Genomic DNA, 27734 nt, shown 5'->3' with positions numbered 1-27734 from the left:
AGGACTGAGGAGGGTCTAGGGCCGCGGAGCCGACTCTAGTCGGCCGAGGCGCACGCGGTCCGCGCCGGCGTCACTCTGGGATTGGCCGGCTCGCGGCTTCCTCCGCCCCTTGCCAATCGCCCGGGCCGACTTCCCGTGGGTTTTTCCGGCTCTCCCGCGTCGCTGAGGAGCGACGGGCGGTCGGCTAGACCCGGAGTTCTCGGTGCGCGCAGCGGCCGCCGACGCGAGGAGGCCGCGCTCCGCCCCCGGTACCATGAGGCCCCGGAAAGCCTACCTGTTCCTGCTGCTCCTTGGGCTGGCGCAGCTGCTGGCCGTGGCGGGTGCCGAGGGCCCGGACGAAGGTGAGCTGCAAGCGCGCCGCGGGTCGGGCCGTGCTTGCGGGGGCTGCAGAGATGTGCGGGGGCCCGGGCGCTGCAACCCCGGCGGGCTGGCTTCCGCGCGGTCCGCTCCAGAACTAGCGATGGGCGCCGAGCCCGGGGTAAACTTGGCGGAGTTGAAGGGGCGGGGACTGTGGCTGTGGCAGGATCGATTTGGGGCTCCCAGGAGAGGAAGGTGGCCGGGGTCTCTTGGGCTCCGACTCCCTGGAAGCCTCCTGTCACCCGAGGCTTGGAGAGGGCTGCAGAGCGCCTTTTTTGCAGCTGGGTCCTTCGCCCTAATTTGCAGATTTTTCTCAGGTCCAGGCTGACTCCAGGCGAATGCGCCCAGGCAGTGGGAAGGGAGAGGGAGCCCCTGTAGTGAAGGGGCGAGGCGTGAAGAACCAAGTGCTAGTTCTTTGGAACAGCAAGCATTCCTTCTTAAAATTTAGTGTGTGGATTTGGAGATGATTAATCCAAAGATTCTGGTTCAAGGGAGAAAAGGATGGCTTGGTTTGCAACTTTGAGAAACTGGAGATACCATTCCTTCTGCATTTATTCAGCATTTACTGTGTGCCAGTCCCTGCACTGGGTTCTGGGAGGAAAAGATGGTGTGTGTGGTCCCTGCCCATGAAGCGCGCACTCCAGTAGAAATACTAAAACTTCTTCATGCTTCCTGCATTTTTCTTCGAAATGAGCTAACTGCAAACATAAGAACTCTGAAGATTAGGAAGTACTAGTTAAGAAAAGGTTGTTATTCCTAGAGAATAAGGCTTCCAGGTACTGGTCTTAACTTTCTTCTTCTCTGCCCTTATTTTCAATTACTAGTTTTTTAACCTTTTAAGTTTGTTCCAATATAAATATACACTCTTTTATAATGTTAGTGTGTAGGGAAATTGTGAACTTTATACTCTTTCAAACAGATTGAGTAACTTTGTGTGGGTCACTGATTCAAAAAGAGTCTTTGCCCAAATAGAAAAGGAAGTAAAAACCCACACTCGGCGAGAAAAACACCTGCCGAAAGGAACCAGCTAGCGGGGCTGCTTACAAATTGTGTCTTGAGACCTTTACCCAAATCACCTGAGTGTTTATTTAAATACAGTTTATTTAAATACAGATGCCCAAAATACACTGAAGCAGAATGCAGGGGTGGGCCCCGGAATCTGCGTTTTAAGTCACTTCTCCCTTGAGACATAGAATGAACTTCTGGAGGCACAGTGAAGTTTGAGGACCAGTGTGGGTGGAAGGTGCTTTTTGGAACATAGCGGAAAAGCATTATAGCACTGCCTTGGTTTTGATCCAGTGATTTTGTTTTTGGAGGAACTCTTGAGAGGCCTGGGAGAGTGGCTTTAGGAGGTGTTAGGACCAGCACGTTTATCCTTTGGATCAGAGGTCTTCAACACAGTGAGTCCCTGGGAAGCAATTGCTCCTGGGGTGAGCCTAGGAATCCCCGGGGTCATCATGGCCAAGGGCAGGCCTCCTGGGCTTCTAGCTCCGGTTCCCCCCACCCGGAGACAAGATCACACACTGTTGCCCAGGCTTGAGTGCACTGTCGCGATCATGGCTTACTTAAGCCTCAAACTCCTGGGCTCATGGGATCCTCCTGCCTCAGCCTCCCAAGGATCTGGGACTGTAGGTGCTTGCCACCACGCCTGGCTAATTTTTTTTCTCATTCTGTCGCCCAGGCTGGAGTGCAGTGGCGTGATCTCAGCTCACCACAACCTCTGCTTCGCGGGTTCAAGTGATCCTTCTGCTTCTGCCTCCACAGTAGCTGGGACTACAGGCACGTGCCACCATGCCCAGCCAATTTTTTGCATTTTTTAGTAGAGACGGGGTTTCACCGTCTTAGCCAGGATGGTCTCAATCTCCTGATTACAAGAGTGAGCCACCACACCAGGCCGGCTGCCTGGCTAATTTTTTTTTTTTTTTTTTGGTAGAGATGGGGTCTCACTATGTTGCCCAGGCTGGCCTCAAGCAGTTCTCCGCCCTTAAATTCCCAGTGTTTGGGATTACAGGTGTGAGCCACGATGTGGGCTTACTTTGACCGATGTGGGCTTACTTTGACCGTTTCTCACCCCAGAGGGCATCCCTCGGCCTTTCATTGTCAAAACCTGTCATAGATTCACTGATAACTTGTCCAACAGATTTATTTCAAGTCTACACTACCTCACCCCTCAAGTGTTTCAAGTCTCGAGGCTTTTTTTTTCTTTTTGCTTCCGTTACATTTTAGATTTAGACAGCACAGTGGTGTTTAGGAACTTAAATGCCCCAACATGGTTACTAAATACACTGTTAAGCTCTGATGGCTTAAGCCTCAGGTTGCACGGCTTTCCAGTCTCAGATTAGACGGTGCCTGCGCTCTACGCATCCTTCCTGCTAAGATAGGAAAGGAAAATATTCTGATCCTGTTTGTTGCCTGCTTTTATGTGGTATTGGTTTGTTTAGATTTAAAAGTAAGTGGAAAGTCACCTATGTTTCATGCTAAGGAAGCGTTAAACTGCCCTCCTCTTTTGATTCCTGAGACATATTTATTTTCGGAGCCATAAAAATGTGGAAAATCTAAATGTTCCTCCAAAAACTTTGGGCGTATTGGGAAGAAAATCTAAGGTGACAATACAGCATAGCAGTTAAGTGGTCAGGACCCTCCACTAAGTAGCTTTGTGATCCTTGGACAGGTGACTGTAGTTCCTGCATGTCAGTTTCTTCATCTGTAACATGTAATATAACCTGTAATACAATCTCCCTTAAGGGGTGAAGTGGTGTGTTTAAGAATCCAGCACAGTGCCTGGTACATAAATAAATATCAGCTATAATGGTTACCATAGCTGATAACGCAGTTCTTGTTTCTGTGTTTAATATAAACTCTTCAGTATTGGCTGGGTGGTAGAGTTTATGCAGCTGTTTCAGGCATTTTTCTGGTGGAGATGAGAGTGATCAGCTGAGGATGGAGAGTGAGGACATCCTGAAAGGAGCTGCGTGCGTCTGGGCAGGGACCCAGTGTTGTCATCAGGTGTGCCCCGTGGGAGTGGACAGGGACTGCGGCAGCCTGCTTAGGTGAGGGTCCCACGTTTCAGGAGAGGCCTTAGCACAAGGACTGAGCAATGTGGAGATGAATGTGGGAATTCATTTGTCTCATGCTGAGGAAGGTTGCATCTTTTCAGAAGGTACTGAAAGGCTCTGGATATATATATGTGTGTGTGTATATATATATATATATATTTTTTTTTTTTTTGAGACGGAGTCTTGCTCTGTCACTGGAGGGCAGTGGCGCGATGTCGACTCACTGCAAGCTCCACCTCCCGGATTCACGCCATTTTCCTGCCTCAGCCTCCCGAGTAGCTGGGACTACAGGTGCCTGCCACCACGTCAGGGTAATATTTTTGTATTTTTTTTTTTTTAAGTAGAGACGGGGTTTCACTGTGTTAGCCAGGATGGTCTCAATCTCCTGACGTCGTGATCCGTCCGCCTTGGGACTCCCAAAGTGCTGGGATTACAGGCGTGAGCCACTGTACCTGGCCATATTTTTTTTTTTTGAGACGGAGTTTCACTCTTGTTGCCCAGGCCGGAGTGCAGTGGCATCATCTGAGTAGCTGAGATTACACCTGGCTAATTTTTTATTTTTAGTAAAGATGGGGTTTCTCCATGTTGGTCAGGCTGATCTCGAAGTCCTGACCTCAGGTGATCCGCCTGCCTCAGCCTCCCACAGCGTTGGGATTACAGGTGTGAGCCACCATGCCTGGCCTTTTTCTTTTTTTTTTTTTTTTGGTGACAGAGTCTTCCTTGTTGTCAGGCTGGAGTGCTGTGGTGTGATCTCGGCTCACTGCAACCTCCACCTCCCAGGTTCAAGCAATTCCCCTGCCTCAGCCTTCTGAGTGTCTGGTATTACAGGTGTGTGCCACCATGCCTGGCTAACTTTTTTTTGTATTTTAGTAGAGATGCGGTTTCACAGTGTTGGCCAGGATGGTCTTGATCTCCTGACCTCGTGATTTGCCCGTCTCGGTCTCCCAGAGGAGCACTTGGATTATAGGTGTGAGCCACTGCGCCCAGCCCTGGATATATTTTCTATCCTAGAATGTCCACCTTTAAAAATGAAGCCCAGAGAAAAGTGTTCTCCCACTAAAACGTGGACTCTTTTGCTTGCAGGGATGTGTGGGTTTCTGGTAGATAGGAATCTAGAGCTAGCACCTTCCCAAATTGCAGAAGAATGAATCCTGGGCTTGTCTGTGAGCTGGGGAGGAATGGAAAGGTAGGGTCCATGCAGTTGAGAGTCCTTAATTACATAGGGAATGTCTTATTTTATGTTTATCCTTTAAAAAGATAATGGAATTATTTTTTTTTGTTAGTCTCACTCTGTCGCCCAGGCTGGGGTGCAGTGGCATGATCTTGGCTCACTGCATCCTCTGCCTCCTGGGTTCAAGCGATTCTCCTGCCTCAACCTCCTGAGTAGCTAAGATTACAGGAATGTGCCACCATGCCCAGCTAATTTTTGTATTTTTAGTAGAGATGGGTTTTTGCCATGTTGGCCACGCTGGTCTGAAACTCCTGACCTCAGGTGATCCGCCCTCCTTGGCCACCCAAAGTGCTGGGATTACGGGCGTGATCCACCATCTCTCACAAAAATTCATTTTTTAAAAGGGTCGAGAAATGAGTTGCCTCTTAGGAATGCTGTGTCCCATGGTGACTAGTCAGGTCCCACTTAATCATGGGAGCTCTATCACATTTGTAGTGTTGAGAGCCCACTTCAGGCCGACCGTAGGTAAAAACACATCTTTATTTCTTTTTTTAAAATTCACCCTGGAAAGGAATTTCCTATGTGGTGATGTTTTAGGCCTCTTTACTGCAAATGTCAGTCTTCCGCTGTGCACTGAGCCAATTACTGAGTTTCCCTTCCTCTCCTAGCTGTGATTCCTAGCTAGAAGAGTCGATTAAGTTCCCCAGTGCGAGGCCGGGCGCGGTGGCTCAAGCCTGTAATCCCAGCACTTTGGGAGGCCGAGATGGGCGGATCACGAGGTCAGGAGATCGAGACCATCCTGGCTAACCCGGTGAAACCCCGTCTCTACTAAAAAAATACAAAAAACTAGCCAGGCGAGGTGGCGGGCGCCTGTAGTCCCAGCTACCCTGGAGGCTGAGGCAGGAGAATGGGGTGAACCCGGGAGGTGGAGCTTGCAGTGAGCTGAGATCCGGCCACTGCACTCCAGCCTGAGCGACAAAGCGAGACTCCGTCTCAAAAAAAAAAAAAAGTTCCCCAGTGCGTTATTTCCGACCTTCCTCCAATCTTCCCATCTGCTTGCAAGTAACTTTGACTCGTACTGGGCAGAGCAGCTAGGTAGTGAGAGGAGAGTGGATACAGATGGCCCAAAAGCACTACCTAACTGCCAGCCGGGGGTCCTGGTGGTCTCCCCTAGGGACCACCCAGGATTTAAAAAAAAAATGGCAAAAATCTCAATTACTTTCACCAACCTAGTACTTCGGCTTGGTCTTAGTTAATGACATCAGAGCAAGATGTGCATTTCAACCTCACACGGTTCTTTCAAAGACACAGGTAAATAGAGTGGGCAAGATTTTCTAAATAGCACAGAGCAGAGGATCTTTTCTTTTTTCTCCCTCTTAGGGGTCTAGAATGATCTGAAAAGGGAGACCAGAAAACCTTGGGAACATTGGATTTCCCTCTTCTCCTTGGGGAGATGTCAGCCTGGCCCCTGCCTGTACTGTCAGACACACACAGTCCCGAGACCCCAGGGGAGGTGGGCCTGCGCCCAGGCTGTCTTTCTCTGTGGCCTGCCCTCCGTGAGCTTCTGACCGTGCCTAGGGAGTTCCCGGTGTGGAGGGAAGGGTGGCAGGCAGGAGGCTCATCTCAGATGGGTGGGTTTGCTTTTGGCATTTTAGAGCTGTTTCTCCCTCCGCCGACAAAGGAGGAGCCTAGGCCTTAAGTTGGAACAGGAATGTGCAAGTCAGGAAAAGTTGTGGGATGCTTAAAAGGAAAAGGACTGAGTGCGGGTGACCAGTGTGCCGGGGGGCTTTCTTGTTGGCTTTTTTGTAAAGTTTGCAGATTGGTAAATGTTGACAGTGATGAACAAAGCCGCCCCCTTCTCCCTACTCCATGCAGACCCAAGGAGTAGACTGGAGGAGCAGAGGGCAGGCACGGCCATGTGGGGTGGGTGCAGGCTGCCTCCGTGGCCAAGCAGCTGCAGAGTCCACGCAGGTTCCTTCATTAGAGTTGGTGAGCCCAGGAGTTCTGGGATCCTGGGGGCAGGTTTTCAGACCCTGACCTCACCCACAGCCCCAAACAGTAACTAGCAGTGTTCATTTACCTCCTGGGACACATCTCCAGAAAAGAATATTTGGCCCCTGGAAACATTCTGGCTTTAGCGTTAATGAAATTACCATGCTTACTGTGCCCAGTTCTGTTTGCTGGTGTGACAGTAGCCAGAGAACCTGGTTAATAAAAACGGCAACTCCATGTTCTTTGTATCTGTGGTTTGGCAAAAAAAAAAATAATAATAAATTGAACCTTGAAAATGAAATATACACAATTTCTCACATTCTAGGAAGAAAACTTAGCTTCCAAACAAAGGTGTGATTTTTGATGCATGTTGACCCCATCAGTTTCTGTGCCTTTATTAGTGAAATGTGATTTCCCACACTCTTTCCCTTCACACTTCAGCCTTTTCCTCAAGGATTATAAAACTCAAAGGGCTATTTTTTATGGGTATGAGGTAAAATGCCACCCCCTTTCAGAAATGGAATTAGTATTCCATCCTCTGCAGTGAAAAGTCAAGATTGAGTACTTCCTGTTGGTACTCTTTTGGGGCCAGGCGGATAATTTGTTCATGGGAGGTGTTCCTGGGGCCCTGCCTGTGGAAACATACAGGGTGAGGAGGAGGCACATCAGTGAGCAATAACCTTGAACACAGACAAGCTAGGGGGAGATCATGAAATGCAGTGCCCCTGAAACGTAGAGTGTGGGATGTGGTAGGGGAGCCAGAGCTACAGGAGCGAGGCCCGGGAAGACTGCAGAGGTGGGTACAAGGGAGTAGGGAGGAAGTGGCCAATGCGGAGGCTGTCTGGGTTCAGGGCAAGGTTTGCAGAGCAAGGCAGGGGGCCGCAACTCTGAAAGGGTAGCCTGTGCTGCCCTCCAACTTATGCTGCGACATTTGGACTTTATGTTCTAGAGCTGTGGTTTTCAAATATTATTTAGCCATGACCTCCCTCTGAATGAAATTTTAAGTAGCCAACTTAGAACAGAATTGCTGGCATGAGGGAGGCCTGATGTCACCAGCCAGTCACGTGGTGGGCCCCCAGGGACCACCCAGGACTTGACACCTTGTGAAGTGTATGAGTTTTAGGACTTTTTTTTTTTTTTGAGATGGAGTGTCACTCTGTCACCCAGACTGGAGTGCAGTGGCACAATCTCTGCTTCCCGGGTTCAAGCAATTCTTCTGCCTCAGCCTCCCAAGTAGCTAGACTACAGGCACGTGCCACCATGCCTGGCTAGTTTTTGTGCTTTTAATAGAGATTGGGTTTCACCATATTAGCCAGGCTGGTCTTGAACTCCTGACCTAGTGATCCGCCCACCTCAGCCTCCCAAAGTGCTGGAATTACAGGCGTGAGCCACCACGCCCGGCCAGGAAAGTTTTAAGGAGAGTCACCACCAGGTTTGTAACCAGTCTGGGTTTTCCACTCAGATTCTTCTAACCGAGAAAATGCCATTGAGGATGAAGAGGAGGAGGAGGAGGAAGATGATGAGGAAGAAGATGACTTGGAAGTTAAGGAAGAAAATGGTGTCTTGGTCCTAAATGATGCAAACTTTGATAATTTTGTGGCTGACAAAGACACAGTGCTGCTGGAATTTTATGCTCCATGGTAAGGACTGCGTTCTGATTCCTGCGGGTGGACGAGCACTGTGCTCCATGCGCTCAGCCCTTCACCTGGTCATCCAGACCCTGGGGGTGGGAGTGTCTGGGTGCAGGAACTTGCACTCTAGCTTTAAGAGTGCTGGGAGCTCACTCGTTCTACCACTTTGCATTGGAACTGCCAGTGAGCCAGCCCTCATGGAAGGCAATGTCCTCTTGTCTCAGTCCAGTGGGTTAAAGATGAATACGTCCTCTGATGGTCACAGCTGGGGGACGGGCATTTAACAAGCAACAGTGACACAGCCTCGTGTTAGTAACAGATACGTCCTTGTTACAGATTCTGCCCCGACCTGTCTGAGGCCACCCCGCCTTCCTCTTCCCTCAAAGGCTGATGCTCAGGCAGCTGCCCCAAGTGCAGGCTGTTGGCCTGTGTGGTGGATTTTTTACTACACACATTGGCCCTGTGAGGGGACCAGTCAGGCATCCCCACTTCTTTTCCTGTCTTTCCCCCTCGTAGTGCAGTCTGTTAGAGCTCTCGGGCCTGTCTCCTCCGTTACTTCTCCTCTACTGTTTTGTATCTCATGACCCCTGCTTTGCTCTTTTCTATCTCATGCCCTCCCTGTTTCACTTCTGAGACCAAATAGGATACACTCACTTTTGTGCAGTGTCTGAGGGTCAAGCATAGCACAAGTGTTTTATTTAAAACATCTAAATAGGCTGGGCATAGTGGCTCACACCTATAATCTCAGCACTTTGGGAGGCCAAGGCAGGCAGATCACTTGAGATCAGGAGTTTGAGACCAGCCTGGCCAACATGGTGAAACCCGATCTCTACTAAAAATACAAAAATTAGGTATGGTGAATGTGCACCTGTAGTCCCAGTTACTCGGGAGGCTGAGACAGGAGAATTGCTTGAACCTGGGAGGCGGAGGCTGCAACTAGCTGAAATCGTGCCACTGCACCCCAGCCTGGGCAACAGAGCAAGACTCTTTTGAGGTTATGTTATTCCTCTTACATAAATTATCAAGTTTTCGTACTTTTTAGTTCAAAGAGCCCTTAACATTCTTAAGAAGTGAGAACCTCGGAGGGGGTCATGTTTATCAATATTTACCATATTTGAAGTTAAAACTGAGAAATTAAAATTTTTTGGGGGACAGATTTTTCACTCTTTTGCCCAGGCTGGAATGCAATGGCTTGATCTTTGATCACTGCAACGTCCACCTTCTGGGTTCAAGCGATTCTCATGCCTCAGCCTCCCGAGTAACTGGGATTACAGGCACCTGCCACCACACCCAGCTAATTTTTGTATTTTCAATACAGACAGGTTTCACCATGTTGGCCAGGCTGGTCTTGAACTCCTGGTCTCAAGTGATCTGCCCGCCTTGGCCTCCCAAAGTACTTTTTGTAAAGATGGAGTTTCGTCATATTGCCCGGGCTGGTCTCAAACTCCTGGGCTCAAGTGTGATTTGCCTGCCTCAGACCCCCAAAGTGTTGAGATTACAGGCGTGACGCACCATGCCCAGCCACAGACTGAGGTTTAGATATTGAAAGTATTTGCCCTAGGGCAGAGCTGGAATTTAAACCTAGACCTGTTTGACTTTGAAGCCCCTTTGGTCTTCGCCTCTATGTTTTGTTGTGTCTCTCCTCTTAACCACAGGTATTTCCAAAAGTTCCCCTTTTTTTTTTTGAGGTAGTGTCTTGCTCTCGCCCAGGCTGGAGTGCAGTGGCTCGATCTCAGCTCACTGCAAGCTCCGCCTCCCGAGTTCACGCCATTCTCCTGCCTCAGCCTCCCGAGTAGCTGGGACTACAGGTGCCCGCCACCACGCCCGGCTACTTTTTGTATTTTTAGTAGAGATAGGGTTTCACTGTGTTAGCCAGGATGGTCTTGATCTCCTGACCTCGTGGTCCACCCACCTTGGCCTCCCAAAGTGCTGGGATTACAGGCTTGAGCCACCGCGCCCGGCTAAAAGTTCCCATTTTTGTGTGTGTGTGTTGGTCTGTTTTGTGTTGCTATAACAGAGTAGCTGAGGCTGGGTAATTTATAAGGGAAAGAGATTTATTTCAGTCACAGTTCTGCGGACTGGGAAGTACAAGAGCATGGTGCTGGCATCTGCTCAACTTTTGGTGAGGGCCTCATGCTGCTTCACTCCTGGCAGGAAGTGGAAGAAGAGTGGGCATGTACAGAGATAACATGGCGAGGAGGAAGCCAAGCTTACTCTTTTCTTTTTGAGTTGGAGTTTGGCTCTTGTCGCCCAGGCTGGAATGTAGTGGCTCAAATTTTGGCTCACGGCAACCTCCACCTCCCGGTTCAAGCGATTGTCCTGCCTCAGCCTCCTGAGTAACTGGAATTACAGGCGCCTGCCACCACACCCAGCTAATTTTTTGTATTTTTCATAGAGATGGGGTTTCACCATGTTGGCCAGGCTGATCTCAAACTCCTGACCTCAGGTGATCCACCTACCTCAGCCTCCCAAAGTGCTGGGATTACAGGCTTGAGCCACTGCACCTGGCCACGCCAAGCTCTTTTAAACTACATTCCTGAAAGTGCATTTACCTGTTCATGAGGGTTCCACCCTTCAGACGTAAACCCTTCCCACTAGGTCCCACCTCCCAACACTGCCACATTGGGGATCAGATTTCAACATTTTGGTGTGGACAAACCACATCGAGACCATAGCAGTATGTATTACTGGATTTAAATCTCCATAAGTACAGTATGTATTGTTGCATTTAAATCTCCATAGGTACAGTTAATGTTTTTCGCCCTCCCTAATCTGATTGTTAGGTGTGGACATTGCAAGCAGTTTGCTCCGGAATATGAAAAAATTGCCAACATATTAAAGGATAATGATCCTCCCATTCCTGTTGCCAAGATCGATGCAACCTCAGCATCTATGCTGGCCAGCAGGTTTGATGTGAGTGGCTACCCCACCATCAAGATCCTTAAGAAGGGGCAGGCTGTAGACTACGAGGGCTCCAGAACCCAAGAAGGTGAGCTAGTACCTGAGCTGGTGGAGGAAGAACTCCTTCCTGCAGGAACAGAAAGTTCAGGGAATGGGAATTGGGATAATAGAGGAAGAAAAGCTGAGGGTACCAGGGACTGACTTAGGAGCCTTAGGCCTCTGGAATGTTTACTTGTTCTTGGGGCGGGGGGTGGAGGGGGCAGTGGGGGGGGCGCGCGGGCTGGGTGGGCTGGGACATGGCCTCTTTACATTTCAGACTCTGAAACTCAAAACATGGGCAGGAGTGTTAGGAAATGGGCCAGACACGGTGGCTCACACCTGTAACCCCAGCACTTTGGGTGGCCAAGGCGACTGGATCACTTCAGGTCAGGAGTTCAAGACCAGCCTGACCAACATGGTGAAACCCTGTCTCTACTAAAAATACAACAATTAGCTGCTTGTAGTGGCTCGTGTGTAATCCCAGCTACTTGGAAGGCTGAGGCAGGAGAATTGCTTGAACCTAGGAAGCGGAGGTTGTGATAAGCTGAGATTGTGCCACTTCACGTCAGCCTGGGTGACAGAGTGAGACTCTGTCTCAAAAATAAGTAAATAAATAAAAACAGGAGTGTTAGGAAATGACATCAGAGGTTAGGGGTCTTGGTGGTGGTCTAGAGCAGTGGTTCTTAATGCTTAGCAAGCGTCAGTCAACTGGAGGGCTCGTTCAGATTGCTGGGCCGTAGCCCCAGAGTTTCTGATTCAGTACATTTCAGTCTAGATACGATACAAATCAGTCCAGATAATTTGCATTTCTTTTTTCTTTTTTTTTTGGAGACAGAGTCTCACTGTGTCGCCCAGGCTGGAGTGCAGTGGCATGATCTTGGCTCACTGCAACCTCTGCCTCCTGGGTTCAAGTGATTCTCCTGCCTCAGGCTCCCGAGAAGCTGGTACTACAGATGTGTGCCACCATGCCTGGCTAATTTTTTGTATATTTAGTAGAGACGGGGTTTCACCATGTTAGCCAGGATGGTCTTGATCTCCTGACCTCGTGATCCACCTGCCTTGGCCTCCTTTTTTTTTTTTTTATAATTTTTTGAGACAGAGTCTTGCTCTGTCGCCCAGGCTGGAGTGCAGTGGCACGATCTCAGCTCACTGCAAGCTCCGCCTCCCGGGTTCTCGCCATTCTCCTGCCTCAGCCTCCCTAGTAGCTGGGACTACAGGCGCCCGCCACCACGCCTGGCTAACTTTTTGTATTTTTTTTTTAGTAGAGACAGGGTTTCACTGTGTTAGCCAGAATGGTCTCGATCTCCTGACCTTGTGATCTGCCCACCTCGGCCTCCTAAAGTGCTGGGATTACAGGCGTGAACCACCAGGCTCAGCCAATAATTTGTATTTCTTACAAGGGTGCAGGGCTCGCCATTGCTGCTGGCTCGAAGCTATGTGCTGAGAACCACAGGTGCAGAGAGCCACATCCAGGGTTCTCTGAGGATGTCTGCAATCTGGCCTGATGGATCCCTGCCTGGCTCACGTTAGGCCCTACATACGTTTTATTAAATGAATGAACAAATACATGATTTAATTTTTATTTAATTTTATTTTAGTAAAGTTTAATTTTATTTTAATAAAGTTTATTTAATTTTATTAATATTTATTTATTTTTGAGACGGAGTTTTGCTTGTGTGGCCCAGGCTGGAGTACAATGGCACAATCTCAGCTCACTGTAACCTCTGCCTCCCGGGTTCAAGCGATTCTCCTGCCTCAGCCTCCCGAGTAGCTGGGATTACAGGCACACGCCACTATGCCTGGCTAATTTTGTAATTTTGGTAGAGACGGGGTGTCTCCATGTTGGTCAGGCTGGTCTCGAACTCCCAACCTCAGGTGATCCGCATACCACGGCCTCCCAAAGTGCTGGAATTATAGGTGTGAATCACTGTGCCTGGCCTCTTAATTTTATTTTAATACAATTTATTTAATTTTATTAAATGAATGCACATGGTATCCTTTTAGCAAGGGCAAGTCTCTCTTAATCACTGGCAGAAAAAAAAAGAAAAAAAAAAAGATGCTGCATTTTCCATTCCCAGTGTGGAGTAGAGGAAAGAGCGTTGAATAGGTTTCCAGTCCTTATAGACATAAGATAGGCCTGTGTTCTGGACGAGCGCCTTCCCCTTGCCAGGCCTTGGCATCTCATCTGTTGAGTGTGGTGTCAGTTGGATGTGATGGGAGATCACATCTCTGAGATCGTGTAAGAGTCTCTCCTCTACTCTGAGATCATATCTCTGAGATGGTGTGAGAGGCTATCCTCTGCTCCTTTAAGCAATGGTACTCATTACGGGATATACAAAGAAAACGGAGTCACTTCTGTTGCTATTTAGTGTCACAGTTTGTCTGTTGACTAGGTAATACGTTTAGAAACTTAGTAATTCAGAGAAGTAGATAAATGAATAGTCTTTCTTCCCTGAACCTGGGTGATCCCGCTCCCCTCTAAGAAGGTACTAGTGTAACAAGTTTCTTCTGTGTTGTTTGGAGATATTTTGTATACATAAAAAGCAAGTGTGTGTATGTGTGTATGAGAGATTTTCTCATTTTTACAGTTATTAGTATATCTCAAATACTATCCTGTATCTTCATGTTTTTATTTAACAAATATGTCTTAACCATATCAGTACATAGGAACTTAATCTAAAACAAGTTGAAAGTTGAGTACTTTTTTTTTTTTTTTTTTTTTTTGAGACGGAGTCTTGCTGTGTCGCCCAGGCTGGAGTGCAGTGGCCAGATCTCAGCTCATTGCAAGCTCCGCCTCCCGGGTTTTTACGCCATTCTCCTGCCTCAGCCTCCCGAGTAGCTGGGACTACAGGCGCCCACCACCTCGCCCGGCTAGTTTTTTGTATTTTTTAGTAGAGACGGGGTTTCACCGTGTTAGCCAGGATGGTCTCGAACTCCTGACGTCGTGATCCGCCCGTCTCGGCCTCCAAAAGTGCTGGGATTACAGGCTTGAGCCACCGCGCCCGGCCCTTTTTTTTTTTTTTTTTAAGATGGAGTCTTCTTTTGTCCCCCAGGCTGGAGTGTGGAGTGGTGCAATCTTGGCTCACCGCAACCTCCACCTCCAGGGTTCGAGTGGGTTCTCCTGCCTCAGCCTCCTGAGTAGCTGGGGTTACAAGCACGTGCCACCACACAAGGCTAATTTTTGTATTTTTAGTAGAGACAGGGTTTCACCATGTCGGCCAGGCTGGTCTTGAACTCCTGACCACCCATGATCCACCCACCTCGGCCTCCCAAAGTTCTGGGATTACAGGCAAGCCACCACTCCTGGCCTGAAAGTTGAGTACTTCTATTGTTGCAAAATAAACAGGCATACATGTTTGGGGGTCTGCGGCCAACATTTGACTGCGAGAGAGACATGGCCGTTTGGAAACTTTAGAGCAGCGTATGCTATGTTTTCATAAACAGGCCTCCTACGTGTTAAGTGCCTCAGGACCCCTGGGTGTGGGCTGAGGGGCAGGGGACAGACGCTTCATGCTGTGAATGCACAGAGGAGGTGCTTGTGCACGTTTCAGTTTGAAGACTGCAGCTTTGCAGGAGTGGTTCTAAATTTGGCTCCTTGGTAGATTCTACAGTAGGGAAAAAGAGTGACAGATTGCAACCACTCGTCCTAAGAACTGCTTGGCACATTTTGGTACGAATTTATTGTTCTACTCCAGCCCTGGAATCCATTTCTGGGGAATGAGGCTTACAGATGGGCATTTATTAAAAGCTTTCTCAGGTAATGCCACTGCATCTTGAGCAATGGGAGCTCCTCTTGTAAATTTTTCCTTTTTTTTTTTTTTGCATACATCTTATGATGTATGTAATATAGTAACATTAGATGTGAATGAGATGCCCCAAAATCATATCCATAGGCATATATAATCAAAAGTTTGCATGAAGTTAGTACCATAGCATGATGGTAAAGGAAGTCTCAATCATCAGTAAGTCTTAGGCCTCATCTGGAGAAGTCTGCAGGCTGTGGAAATGCAATGGACAATTGTTGGGAAACAGCGAACCTTCTGACTCCTGGCTGTATCCCCAAAACTGCAGAGATGCAGCCAGGTTTCAGGAAATCAGACACCTCCCGTTCTTGTGGGCCCCGACGCTTGCTTTCTTCCCCATCTTCTGGAGGGAGGTGAAGTGCCTGCCAGTTTGGGCCTTGTGTGCTCAGTCTTACTTGGTTTCTTTCAGAAATTGTTGCCAAGGTCAGAGAAGTCTCCCAGCCCGACTGGACGCCTCCACCAGAAGTCACGCTTGTGTTGACCAAAGAGAACTTTGATGAAGTTGTGAATGATGCAGATATCATTCTGGTGGAGTTTTATGCTCCATGGTAAGGTGGTGTCAGGCCCTTCCCATATTCGGTACCGTGCTGTGCACTAGGTGCGAGGTGGCAGGCGCAGACGGCAGGCCCCTGCCCATGAGGCAGGAACAGCAGAGGAGCACGGTGGGCACGAGTTGTAGGCCAGGGTTGAGGTCCAGGTGTTCTGGAAGAAGCATGGATATAAAGGAGCTGTTGGGAGTGGATGTGGAAGGAGCTGCCAAGTAGTCCATTCTTGGGTGGGAGAAGGGGCCCAAAGGAAAGAAGATAGCAGAAAGAAAGGTGGTTAGAGTGGGAGCAAGTACAGTGGCTGGTCTGAGCCGCCCAGCTTGGGGAACGGAGGTGGCTGCTCCGCGGGGAGGGGAGAGGAGGGACGCACAACCAGGTGCATGGATAAGCCGGGAGCAGTCAATACAGAGCAGAGCAGAAGAAAGACGGCTCTCAAGGCAGAGGGGAGCCTAGCTCCAGGAGAGACCATTTGCCTTCCCAGGAGACGGCCCAGGGTACCGTCTGTCTTGCTGATTTTGTGGTGGGTCAGCTGTGATTCGGATTCTTGAGCAGTGCTGGTGTGTCTGACCATCAGGCCAGCAAGAACTGCCTCAGAGGGGTGTGTTCTGGAGTGAGTCCTGGAGAGTCAGTAAGCAGAGGAAGCTTTTGGGCCTAGAACCAGCAGGTGGAGGCCATGGCTGATGCACAGGCAGGGGGGCAGGTCACACCTTCCACTGAGGACACCCTTGTTCCGGGCAATGCCTGGATAAGCCCAAACCCGAGGCCACGGATTCTGCAGCAGAAACCTGGGAGTTGTTGGATGTGCAGATGAAAAGTGAAGTCAGGTGGGTGGTTAGAGAAGGAAATGACCTGCGAGAGAAGGAGGGAAGCATCTGGGACACGTGGGGCACCCTCCTAACCCCCCTGCGATGCTGGAGAGACAGACCCTTGTTTTGCTACACATGAGGCCCTGACCGACCTGATGGGTGGGAGGTGTAAGAGGGAGAGTGGCAGCTGCCCATCTTAACTTGCGGGTTGCTTTGTGGCTCGCTCAGGAGCCAGGTTGAGCCGACTGCTGCACAGCTCACACTTAGCAAGTGTAGTGCGATTTCCCTGATCTGGTTGATGATGCCTCAGAAGATAATTATCCACTTATTCACAAACAGTTTTTTGGTCTTTTGATGTGTTTTTGTGTTTGTGGCGGGAGGTTTTTTTTTTGTTTTGTTTTCTGAGGTTTCTTTTGGGATAAGGCCTTGCTTTGTCACCTGAGCTGGAGTACAGTGGCGCCATCATAGTTCACTACAGCCTTGAACTCCTGGACTCAGTTGTCCTGCCTCAGCCTCCCTAGTAGCTGGGACCACAGGTGCGTGCCACCACGACTGGCTAATATACAAAATATTTTTAGAGATGAGGTCTCGCTATGTTGCCCCAGCTGGTCTTGAACTCCTGGCCTCAAGCAGCCCTTGCGCCTCATCTTCCGGAAGCACTGGGATTACAGGAGTGAGCCACTGTGCCGGCCAACAAATGGTTTTGAAGTTGCAGAATGCACCCTTTAATTCATTTGGGTGTCCTAAGGACTTTGATAGGATAGTGTTTTATCTTAACTCAGGACTGAGAGCCTCCTGAGTGCCAGGCCCCAGCCAGGTGTGGGATGTTGGTTCTTTTTTGAGACGGAGTCTTGCCCTGTCGCTCAGGCTGGAGTGCAGTAGTGCGATCTTGGCTCACTGCAACCTCCGCCTCCTGGGTTCAAGTGATACTCCTATCTCAGCCTCCTGAGTAGCTGGGATTACAGGTGTCCACCACCACGCCCGGCTAATTTCTATATTTTTAGTAGCGATGGGGTTTTGCCATGTTGGCCAGGCTGGTCTTGAACTCCTGACTTCAGGTGATCCGCCCGCCTCGGCCTCCCAAAGTGCTGGAATTACAGGAGTGAGCCTCTGTGCCTGGCCAGTTCTTGTGGGCAGTGGGCTAGGTGACGCAATACTGACTCCAGGGGACTCTCGCTCATCTCCTCCCTGGGTGGTCTGTGTCAGTGAGAGTTTGTGACGTTCTTTGTTCTCCATGCCTCTGTTCCTGTTACCTGGACCTGCCGACCCTCTCTTCGCCCCACCTCCCGTGGACTCCTGGCTAATTCCTCGCTGTCCCGTGGATCCCAGCTCCACTGCTACTCCTTCTCTGAAGCCATCTGTGACTTACATCTTTGCTGGCCCCCAACTCCCCAGCCAAGAAAGTCCTCTTCCTCAGGACAGTGTTTCTCTTGGCCTTTCCCATGTTTTCCCCTGTGCCGCAGTTACTAACATCCTGTCTGAGTGTGTCCTGTGCGTGTGTGTACGCATGCCCCACCCCCAGCGTGTGAATGCCATGGGATGAAGTTTGTGTCTGTCTGTCCGTAGCGCCTGAGGGGCCCGAGGGTCTAGGAGGCATTTGGAGGCTTACTGGGTGTGGCCGCGTTACTAGGGAGCACAGGAGGGGTTTCTGCAGCTCATTTAGCTAGAAAGTGAGTCCACACTAGAATGAGCCCCTGACAAACCAGTTTCCTCTTGGCAGGTGTGGACACTGCAAGAAACTTGCCCCTGAGTATGAGAAGGCCGCCAAGGAGCTCAACAAGCGTTCTCCTCCAATTCCGCTGGCAAAGGTCGATGCCACCGCCGAAACAGACCTGGCCAAGAGGTTTGATGTCTCTGGCTATCCCACCCTGAAAATTTTCCGCAAAGGAAGGCCTTTTGACTACAACGGCCCACGAGAAAAATACGGTATGGCCACTCCCTTCTCTCCCACCACAGTGGGGAAGGGAAACTCCCTAACAGGAGGCTGCCCTTGAAGGTGCTGGGAGCTGGCAGGCACGGGCCATGGGAGGTGGGCAGTTCTGAGGGCCCCTGCTCAGGTGTGTGCCCTGCTCCCAGGAATCGTTGACTACATGATCGAGCAGTCCGGGCCTCCCTCCAAGGAGATTCTGACCCTGAAGCAGGTCCAGGAGTTCCTGAAGGATGGAGACGATGTCATCATCATCGGGGTCTTTAAGGGAGAGAGTGACCCAGCCTACCAGCAGTACCAGGATGCTGGTGAGTTGTGGCCCTTTGGGCTGAACAAAATGTGTGTGCCCTGGGTGGTCTGCGGTTGGCCTGATTTTTCAGAAAGCTCCTGGGACATCCGTTAGGGGGTGGTTTGATGAGCCATCTCTGGGAATAAGCTTTCCATTTTGGGGTTGGAGATGGGTGCCCTGTGGCCCTCCTGGCCTCGGTGCAGGGGAGGGGCACAGTCAGACCGGTCCCAGCTCCATGTCTGCCTTCCAGAGCCCGAGCCCTTCTGCTGGAGGGAAGGTCTTTGGGCCATAAAGTGCCAGACTTGGAATCAAACCAGCTTTCAAGGCCTGGCTCTTCCAGTTACTATCACTGTGACCACAGGCTTAGCCTGGTGGTCTCTTGCCCAAGGTGGTGGTCTTTTCTGAGAGGTTATTAAATTGAGGTAATGTAGATGAAGTGCTTAGCAACTTGCCTGATAATGCTAAGTGCATAATAAATGCTTGTCTTGCTAGCCTGAGGAGTGAAATGCCTATGAACAGCTGTCAGCAATAGTGTCAGCAATAGTGTTCTGCCGGGGTAGAACCATCCTGAAATCCATCATCTGCCTTGGTCTGGCTCCTGATGCCTGGGGACAGGTATACTCAGGGTCCTTACCATCCTCATCAGTGTCTTCTGAGTGCCACCCTCTCCCCCTCCACCAAAACCAGCTTGGCTAAGTGCTAACCAATTATAATTTTTCAAACGCACAGCTTGCTACTCAGTGCTAATTCTGTGCTGCACAATAACAATTGTGCATACGTCAAATGCAGATTAATGTATAAAACCAGTAGAGCTCAGTTCCCTTCGTCTGTTAATTAGGTGGCCTTGTTATTCACGCCTAACTAGTCAGGAAGAAACTTCCAGAAGGAAACCCCAACCCACCCAGGGTTATGAGCAGCAGGGGAGTCCCTAGCCCCAAGTCTTGACTGTAAGTTGTATGCATTGATGTGCACTCACATCCCCAGGGAATTTGTTAAAATGCAGGTTCCGGTGCAGTGGGTCCCAGGCGGGCCTGGCACCACATTCCTAGAAGTCAGCGTCTGTGATTTGGCTTGGGCAGGGTTAGGGCTGCAGATGGGGCAAGAGTCACTGGGCCTGCTGTGTCTGCCCGCTTATGAGAGAGAGAGTAGCCCCAGGGACGGAAGATGTTCTACAGACAGGTTGGCAGGGCTGGAGCAGTGAGGGGCGGCTGTGGGATGAAAGGGTCTGTGGTCCTGGGGTGGGCAGGAAGTGAAGTTCTTGATGCGGGTCTGTGTCTGCCTGAAGCCAACTGACAACAAATCCCTGGGACACCTGGAGGCTTAGAACAGACACCATCTAGATATTTATTTATTCATTTTGAGACCAGGGTTTGTCTCCAATTGCCCAGGCTGGACTGCAGTGGTGTGATCTCAGCTCACTGCAGCCTTGACCTCCCTAGGCTCAGGTGATTTTCCCACCTCAGCCTCCCAAGTAGCTGGGAGTACCGGTGAGCGCCACCACATCCAGCTAATTTTTTTTTGTAGAGACGAGGTTTTGCCATGTTGCCCAGCTGGTCTGGAACTCCTGGGCTCAAGTGATCCCTCCTGCCTTGGCCTCCCACAGTGTTGGGATTACAGACATGAACCACAGCACCCAGCCCATGTGGCCTTACTTAGTGGATTTTAATGCCCCTGTTTTACAGAGAAGGACCTGCGGCTGGGAAGGCTAATAACTAACAAGCCTAAAGCTACATAGTTAGTAGGTCACAAAACTATTATCTAAGTCCATGTGACTCTGAAAGCCACAAGCTTATCCAGGCTGCTCCCATCCCCTGCCCTTACAAAAACATGGTTTACCATCTCAGCCACGTGTGTCCTATAACCCAGCTGGGAGTCACAAACCTTTAGAGCAAGAGCCCTTCAAGGGTGGGGTGACACCCAATGTTTAAATCTCAAAATCAGCCCAGGATGAGTTTGGATGCCTTGGGGAGGAGAATGGGGAGGGACTGAAGGTGCATTTACCTGTAGGATCTAGGGTAGGGGTTGACACTGTGGCCCACACGCCCATTCTGGCCATGGCCTATCTTTGCAGGTGACATCTCATTGGAACACTGCTGTGTTCACACCCTGTCCGGCTGCTTTCACACTGCAGCAGCAGAGTTAAGCAGTTGGGACAGACCATGTGGTCCTTACAGCTGAAACTACTCACTCTAGTCCTTCTCAGAAAGTTTGCCCAGCTCTGTGGAAGGGTACCCTCAGACCATGGGGTTTCATCATGCATTTTCACAAATTTAAGTAAAAGTATCTTTAGCCAAAGAACTTCATTCGGAGCTCCAGCCCACAAACAGGCAGCCCACCAACTCGAGGAAGGGAGATTTAAACCTCCATGAAGGGTGCTGGATGTGAAAACTCAACATAGGGATATAGGACTGTGTGCTGCTCATGTGGGCTCCAGAACATTCTGCCTGCCAAAGAATCCGTGCTGCTTACAGACATCAGTCAATAGCAGCTCCTGGCAAATTAGCTGTTTTTCAGTGAACTTTACTGGCTTTTGTTGTTGTTGTTGTTGTTGTTGTTGTTTTTGAGACGGAGTCTCGCTCTGTCGCCGAGGCTGGAGTGCAGTGGCCGGATCTCAGCTCACTGCAAGCTCCGCCTCCCGGGTTTACGCCATTCTCCTGCCTCAGCCTCCTGAGTAGCTGGGACTACAGGCGCCCGCCACCTCGCCCGGCTAGTTTTTTGTATTTTTTAGTAGAGACGGGGTTTCACCGTGTTAGCCAGGATGGTCTCGATCTCCTAACCTCATGATCCGCCCGTCTCGGCCTCCCAAAGTGCTGGGATTACAGGCTTGAGCCACCGTGCCCGGCCTATTGTTGTTATTTTATCTTTATAGAGATGGGGTCTCACCATGTTGCCCAGACTGGTCTTAAACTCTTAGGCTTGGCCGAGCACGGTGGCTCATGCCTGTAATCCTAGCAGTTTGGGAGGCCAAGACAGGTGGATCAGTTGAGGTCAGGAGTTCGAGACCAGCCTGGCCAACATGGCGAAACCCTGTCTATACTAAAATTACGTAACAGCCAGGCATGGTGGCATATGACTGTAGTCCCAGCTACTCTGGAGTCTGAGGCAGGAAGGAGAATTGGCTTGAACCTGGGAGACGGAGATTGCGGTGAACTGAAATCACGCCACTTCACTCCAGCCTGGGCGACAGAGCAAGACCCCGTCTCAGATAAATAATAAATGAACTAACTCCTGGGCTTAAGCAGTCCTCCTGCCTCAACCTCACAAAGTGCTGAGATTACAGGCGTGAGCCATCGTGCCCAGCCAGGGTTTAGACATTATACCTGTACCGAGTTTTTAAAAACAAACCTTTCAAGTGTTCAAGTTATAGGAATCCACACAATTTTTGGTGGTGATTTTTTTTTTTTTCTTTTCTTTTTTCTTTTTCTTTTTCTTTCTTTCTTTTTTTTTTTTTTTTTTTTTTTTTTTTGAGACAGTCTCACTCTGTCGCCCAGGCTAAAAGTACAGTGGCGTGATCTCGGCTCACTACAACCTCTGCCTCACCTCCCCAGTTCAAGCAATTCTTGTGCCTCAGCCTCCCAAGTAGTTGGGACTACAGGCTTGCATCACCACACCTGGCTAATGTTTGTATTTTTAGTAGAGACAGGGTTTCACCATGTTGGCCAGGCTGGTCTTGAACTGCTAACCTCAAGTGGTCCACCTGCCTGGGCCTCCCAAAGTGTGCTGGGATTACAGGCGTGAGCCACCACGCCCAGCCTACAGTGGTTATTTTCAGAACATTTGCTTTGGCTGATGTGGGTAACGAATTAAAACTCAGACATTTAGGCAATTTTCAGAATTACATCTTACTCTGTTAACGTTTCAGCTAACAACCTGAGAGAAGATTACAAATTTCACCATGCTTTCAGCACAGAAATTGCAAAGTTCTTGAAAGTCTCCCAGGGGCAGTTGGTTGTAATGCAGCCTGAGAAATTCCAGTCCAAGTATGAGCCCCGGAGCCACGTGATGGACGTCCAGGTAAGCAGACCCCTCTACCATGCCAGCCCCGGGCACCCAGCAGGCGTGAGGACTCTGCTTGGAGCCACCTCTGAGGTTTCAAATGTGGAGGTTTCGTTCTCGTCTGCAATGTCTGGAACTCCTTTTCCAGCCCCTTCTCCCCACCCCACAGGTTTTCTGCAGGCGGCCTGTGGTCTGCGTTTGCCGGAGGGACAGGGCTGAGGTTCCCGCACACCTGGCAGGTCCTGGGGCCTGGCAGAACTGCACTTGGTTTTGCCAGAACAGTTGCTGCCAACCTTCGTCCCTCCTGGCAGTCAATTACCAGTCTCCCTCCAGCGCCTGTTCCACTGAGGGTTTGGCCTGGGCCAGCAGGTGGTGCTCCGTTGAGGCCAAGTCGTGTCTTTTGGGGCTGCTCGGGCTGGGGGCTACAAAGGGACAGCAGCCCTTTCTGTTCACCAGAGGGAGCTGTTGAGCTTGGTGGGTGGATTTTGCCTTTTTTTCCCATTTACTGCACCCCTGCACTTCATCCTCCTAGAGTGTGACACTCTTAACCCTAGAGGGGCAGTGAGAGTTCCCAGCCCAAGGGGAACCTGGGGCCAGTTCAGCCTTCTGAGTGCTTTAGAAGGGGCCCTGCACTTCAGTGAGTAGATCTCAGATTTGGAAGGATCCTAGATGTTGAGTTTGAAGCTTTTGTTTAACAGAGATTGGGATGCAGAGAAGTGAGCTCTGTCCCCCACCTTGGACCTCATAGCTCTTGGTGGGAAGCAGAGCTGAGATTGTGGTACAGGGGCCTTTCCAGGTCCTACTGGCCCATAGTGTCAGGACTCTGGCTGTTTGGGCTGTGGGCTCTCAAGGGACCTGGAGAAGGGGGCGTGACAGGACAGGAATCCCAGGGGCCTGCACCAGAACATGGCAGTACCTTGGAGAGAACCACCCTGAATCTTTCTGGTCCCCACGTCCTCTGTCTCCTTCCTCAGTCTTTAGCCTTGTCGCTCCTTCTCAAGGTCTGTGTGTCCATCCCATCTGTTTCTCTGCCAACTTGAAGCTCAGGACAGCTCCTTTTCCCTGGACTCACCGTGGCATCTGTGATCCCTCCCCCCAGCTTCACTTCCTTCCATCCAGAGATAAGATCTGGGGCCCAAAGAGGGGTCCTGATGAGCTTGTGGGGCCATGGATCCTGAGAATCAGACACAGCTCTGTGTGTGAGTGCATCTTCCAGGAAAGGGGTCTGTGACTTTCAGTAGACGCTTCAAGATCTGTGCGGTCTTGTCTGTCGGGCACGTTGCTGCTGCTCCCAGTTCCTCTGGCGTTTCCCTGCTGAGTGAAGTGCATGCAGCGCAGTGTCATGGTTAAAGACTCCACAGCCTCCTGCCACTTGGGAGATAGTCGGATTATCTGTGCTTTAGCATGGCCTCCCAGGCCCTCCTTGCCCACCTTTTCAGCACATCCCACCCTCCAGTGTTGTCACGCCAGACCCTCTTTGTGCCTCGTGCCGTGCCTCGTGCCCTGCCTCGGTCTCTGCCGCCTCCTCTCTGGGTGCCTTCTGCTCCCTTCTCACAGCAGGGCCCTCCTGCCCTTCAGTGCCACACAAGGCCCCCTCCCTGAGTGCCCCATCCCCACGGGAGCCCTTGGGCTCACAGGTCCACCCACCACTTGCTGGCTGTACAGCCTCGGGCGGGTAGCTGACCTTGCTGTGCCCACCCCTGGAGGGCGATGTCTGTGAGGGACTCAAGTCCTTGTGAGGTGTGAGCCCTCAGGACACCCTGCGTGAAGATCGCACAAGCTGAAGGTGGAAGGTTCCACACAGCCCAGTCTGTGATAACCCTTCCTGTCCACCAAGAGCCAGGCCTGCCTTGAGTGGTCTCTTTTTGGGGTTAGTGAGCCCACACCCCCAAGGAAAGGGCTAAGGTGTGTGTTTGCCTTTTCCTAAGAAGCCACCTACCGTTCAGTGGAGGGAAGGGAGCCCCAAAAGACAGTAGGGAGTGACTGGGCTGCGCTTGAGTGGGGTCAAGCCTCCTGGTGTTTTGCCTCCTGAGACTCATCCCTTCAAAGTTTCCATTCCCCCGAAGTCACTCAAACATTGTACTCAAGAACAATGGCGGAGAGATGGTGGGCCCTCTCACCTGTTCCCTCTTTGAATCAGGGCTCCACCCAGGACTCGGCCATCAAGGACTTCGTGCTGAAGTACGCCCTGCCCCTGGTTGGCCACCGCAAGGCGTCAAACGAGGCTAAGCGCTACACCAGGCGCCCCCTGGTGGTTGTCTACTACAGTGTGGACTTCAGCTTTGATTACAGAGCTGGTGAGGACTGCGGGGCTGGGGGGTGGGGGGACTCATTCTTTCAGGCAAGATGGAGTATTGAGGGAGGTGTGGCTGTATGTACATGGCTCACTCAGAAATCCCAGCCTGGGGACCTTGCACGTTGGTGGCTCAGGAGTATTTTTTAATTGATGGCTTCCCTTTTAAGCCAGATGGGAGCTTAGATTCAAGTCAAGAACCCTCTTAAGAGTTGAGGTAGCTGAGACTTGGAGGAGTTCAGAGGCACAGAGCTGGGACTAGACCAGCCCCTGACCTCAGGCAGGCGTGGCCGTGCCACCTGGGCACAGGTCTTACGGGCCTGTTGGGCTTACAGCCGTGGCCCCGCCGTTACAAGTGGGGCTCTTCCAGAAATGTGTTTCCCTCCAAATGAGGTAAATCCAGAGCTTGAGCAATGTCAGAATATTAGTGACGGGACCTGAAGCCTGACCTCAGAGTCTGAGCTGGGACTTGATCTGTGTTGGCCGCCTGGCTTACGGCCCTTGGTCCCTTTCAGCAACTCAGTTTTGGCGGAGCAAAGTCCTAGAGGTGGCCAAGGACTTCCCTGAGTACACCTTTGCCATTGCGGACGAGGAGGACTATGCTGGGGAGGTGAAGGACCTGGGGCTCAGCGAGAGCGGGGAGGATGTCAACGCCGCCATCCTGGACGAGAGCGGGAAGAAGTTTGCCATGGAGCCGGAGGAGTTTGACTCCGACACCCTCCGCGAGTTTGTCACTGCTTTCAAAAAAGGTGAGCCTGTGGCTGGGGCTGGGGTCTCCCATCAGCTGCTATGCTCCTCATACAGAATGCAGACAGGTCGTGGGGCGTCTGGTGCTCTGGCCACGGGCATGACACCCCTCTAAGTCAGCCAGCAGCCCCCTCTCACCCCCGAGGGACCCTCTGACTTCTCGTCCAGAGAAAGGTCGACTGTGACCCCAAACTCCAAGACACCAGAATAGCTTAGAAGAAGGAACATTTGCAAGTATGATTATTTTCTTCTCGGCAGTTCTCCCAGTGTTTACTTTGAAAGCAAAAGCAAGATTTGGGGTCCATCTCAGGGCTTATCTAGCATCACTCAGCAGCCTTACCACATTTTCGGCGCCAATGTGCTAAAATTCCAGACTAAGGCTGGGGTGTGCAGAGGAGGCATCTGAACATGGAGCCCACACAAGGCAAAGTCTGGGTGCGCTGAACACCCCTTGTGGCTTCAGAGCCTGACTCGGAGTCTCTTCACCCTCAGCCACCTTGCTGTGCGGCTTTAGATAGAGCCTATTGATCTTCGCTAAGCACATGGCCCCAGGTCCCCAGCGCCAGCCACGTTGTGGGCAGACCGTGCTGGTCCGATGTCTGTGGGTTGTCCTGGCACTTCTCCACCATGGCTCCTGGGCAGTGCTCACAGGAACCCTCTGGCTCAGCGGCAGTGCTCACAGGAACCCTCTGCCTGGGCAGCGACTCTTGTGATGGTCTCCCGACAGGACCCAATGGCCCATTAGGCCTGGGCTGGAGCCACCTGCAGCCTCTCTGGCCTTTGCAGGGACAGAGAGAGTAGAGGAGTAGAGAGTAGAATGTAGTGGCTCGCCAGAGAAATAAACTGCCCGTTGGGAGATGGGGCATTTGGAGACGAGGCTCTTGCTGTGTGACTGGCCCCTCTGGTGGCCACACCAGCCTCACTTCCTGGTCCAGAGAGAGCCCCCAGAATCTTTGGCCTTTTCAGCACTGATGCCCCCTCCCCGCCTTGCTTTACTTGTCAGGAAAACTGAAGCCAGTCATCAAATCCCAGCCAGTGCCCAAGAACAACAAGGGACCCGTCAAGGTTGTTGTGGGAAAGACTTTCGACTCCATTGTGATGGACCCCAAGAAGGACGTCCTCATCGAGTTCTACGCGCCATGGTGCGGGCATTGCAAGCAGCTGGAGCCCGTGTACAGCAGCCTGGCCAAGAAGTACAAAGGCCAGAAGGGCCTGGTCATTGCCAAGATGGACGCCACAGCCAACGACGTCCCCAGCGACCGCTATAAGGTGGAGGGCTTCCCCACCATCTACTTTGCCCCCAGTGGGGACAAAAAGAACCCAGTTAAATTTGAGGGTGGAGACAGAGATCTGGAGCATTTGAGCAAGTTTATAGAAGAACATGCCACAAAACTGAGCAGGACCAAGGAAGAGCTTTGAAGGCCTGAAGGGTCTGCAGAGGGTGGGAGGAAGCAGAGGCCCTGCGTGGCCCGTGGTCAGGGCGCCCACGCCGAGGCTGGCAACAAACAGCAGTATGTTGGATTCCTTTTTTTTTTTTTTAATTTTTTATACTTTGGTATTTCACCTCATGCTCTGAATACTGAATAACCATGAATGACTGAATAGTTTAGTCCAGATTTTTATAGAGGATACATCTATTTTTATCATTATTTGGGGTTTGAAATTTTTTTTTATACCTTCTAATTCTTTATTTCTCAAAGCAGATAATTCTGTGTGAAAATGTTTTCTTTTTTAATTTAAGGTTTAAAATTCCTTTGTCAAATCATGTTGATTTTGCTCTTTGCTTTTTCGTTGTCTGAGAAATGGTCTGTGTAGGAGATTGGACTTCTGGTATGTGTTTCTGATTGCTTCCTGTTTCGGCACAAAGTGAGAGCTGCCACTGAGCAACCCTGCCAGGGGTGCCATTTCAGGCTGGGCATCGCCAGGCGGCCTCCCTGCAAACCAAGGGCCGGGGGCAAAGGGGCAGGGTCTTGCCCCTTTGTCCAGGGTCCCCCAGGGTGGGCTCAGCTCCAGGGAGAGGCCCCCCATGTGGCAGCCTCACCTCTTGAGAGCCCCAGTGCCGGAGCAGAAAGGACCCCAGACCCAAACGCAGATACTGTGGGGTGGTGGAAAGCATAGAGTAGTCTGTCGCATTGGAATAAAACACGATTAAAAATGAACATTAAGAACCACGTAAGAAAA

At 50.7% G+C, this 27734-nt stretch overlaps 1 protein-coding gene across 2 annotated transcripts; it reads left to right on the top strand.

The window, feature by feature from the left end:
- Window positions 1-27734, top strand: PDIA4 (protein disulfide isomerase family A member 4). 2 transcript variants are annotated; one of them, XM_005551095.4, is made up of 10 exons: window positions 1-341; window positions 8039-8216; window positions 10991-11196; window positions 15360-15498; window positions 18022-18227; window positions 18378-18536; window positions 22380-22531; window positions 24654-24810; window positions 25322-25555; window positions 26557-27734. In XM_005551095.4, exons 1-10 carry the CDS (start codon window positions 254-256, stop codon window positions 26970-26972), a joined length of 1935 nt encoding a protein of 644 aa, XP_005551152.1. In that variant the 5' UTR covers window positions 1-253; the 3' UTR covers window positions 26973-27734. The 2 variants fall into 2 exon arrangements, with proteins under 2 accessions (XP_005551152.1, XP_045244123.1); XM_045388188.2 differs by having other exon boundaries at window positions 18008-18144.

Source organism: Macaca fascicularis, chromosome 3 (genome assembly GCF_037993035.2).
Source record: "Macaca fascicularis isolate 582-1 chromosome 3, T2T-MFA8v1.1".
Taxonomy (NCBI): domain Eukaryota; kingdom Metazoa; phylum Chordata; class Mammalia; order Primates; family Cercopithecidae; genus Macaca; species Macaca fascicularis.
This window is presented reverse-complemented; position numbering and strand designations above follow the sequence as displayed.

Excerpts from the sequence above, each read along its gene's own strand:
- PDIA4 (XM_005551095.4), top strand. The coding sequence starts at position 254 with ATGAGGCCCCGGAAAGCCTACCTGTTCCTGCTGCTCCTTGGGCTGGCG. Across the intron at positions 11,197-15,359 it reads GGGCTCCAGAACCCAAGAAG|AAATTGTTGCCAAGGTCAGA; the intron begins GTGAGCTAGTAC and ends GGTTTCTTTCAG. Across the intron at positions 18,537-22,379 it reads CCAGCAGTACCAGGATGCTG|CTAACAACCTGAGAGAAGAT; the intron begins GTGAGTTGTGGC and ends TTAACGTTTCAG.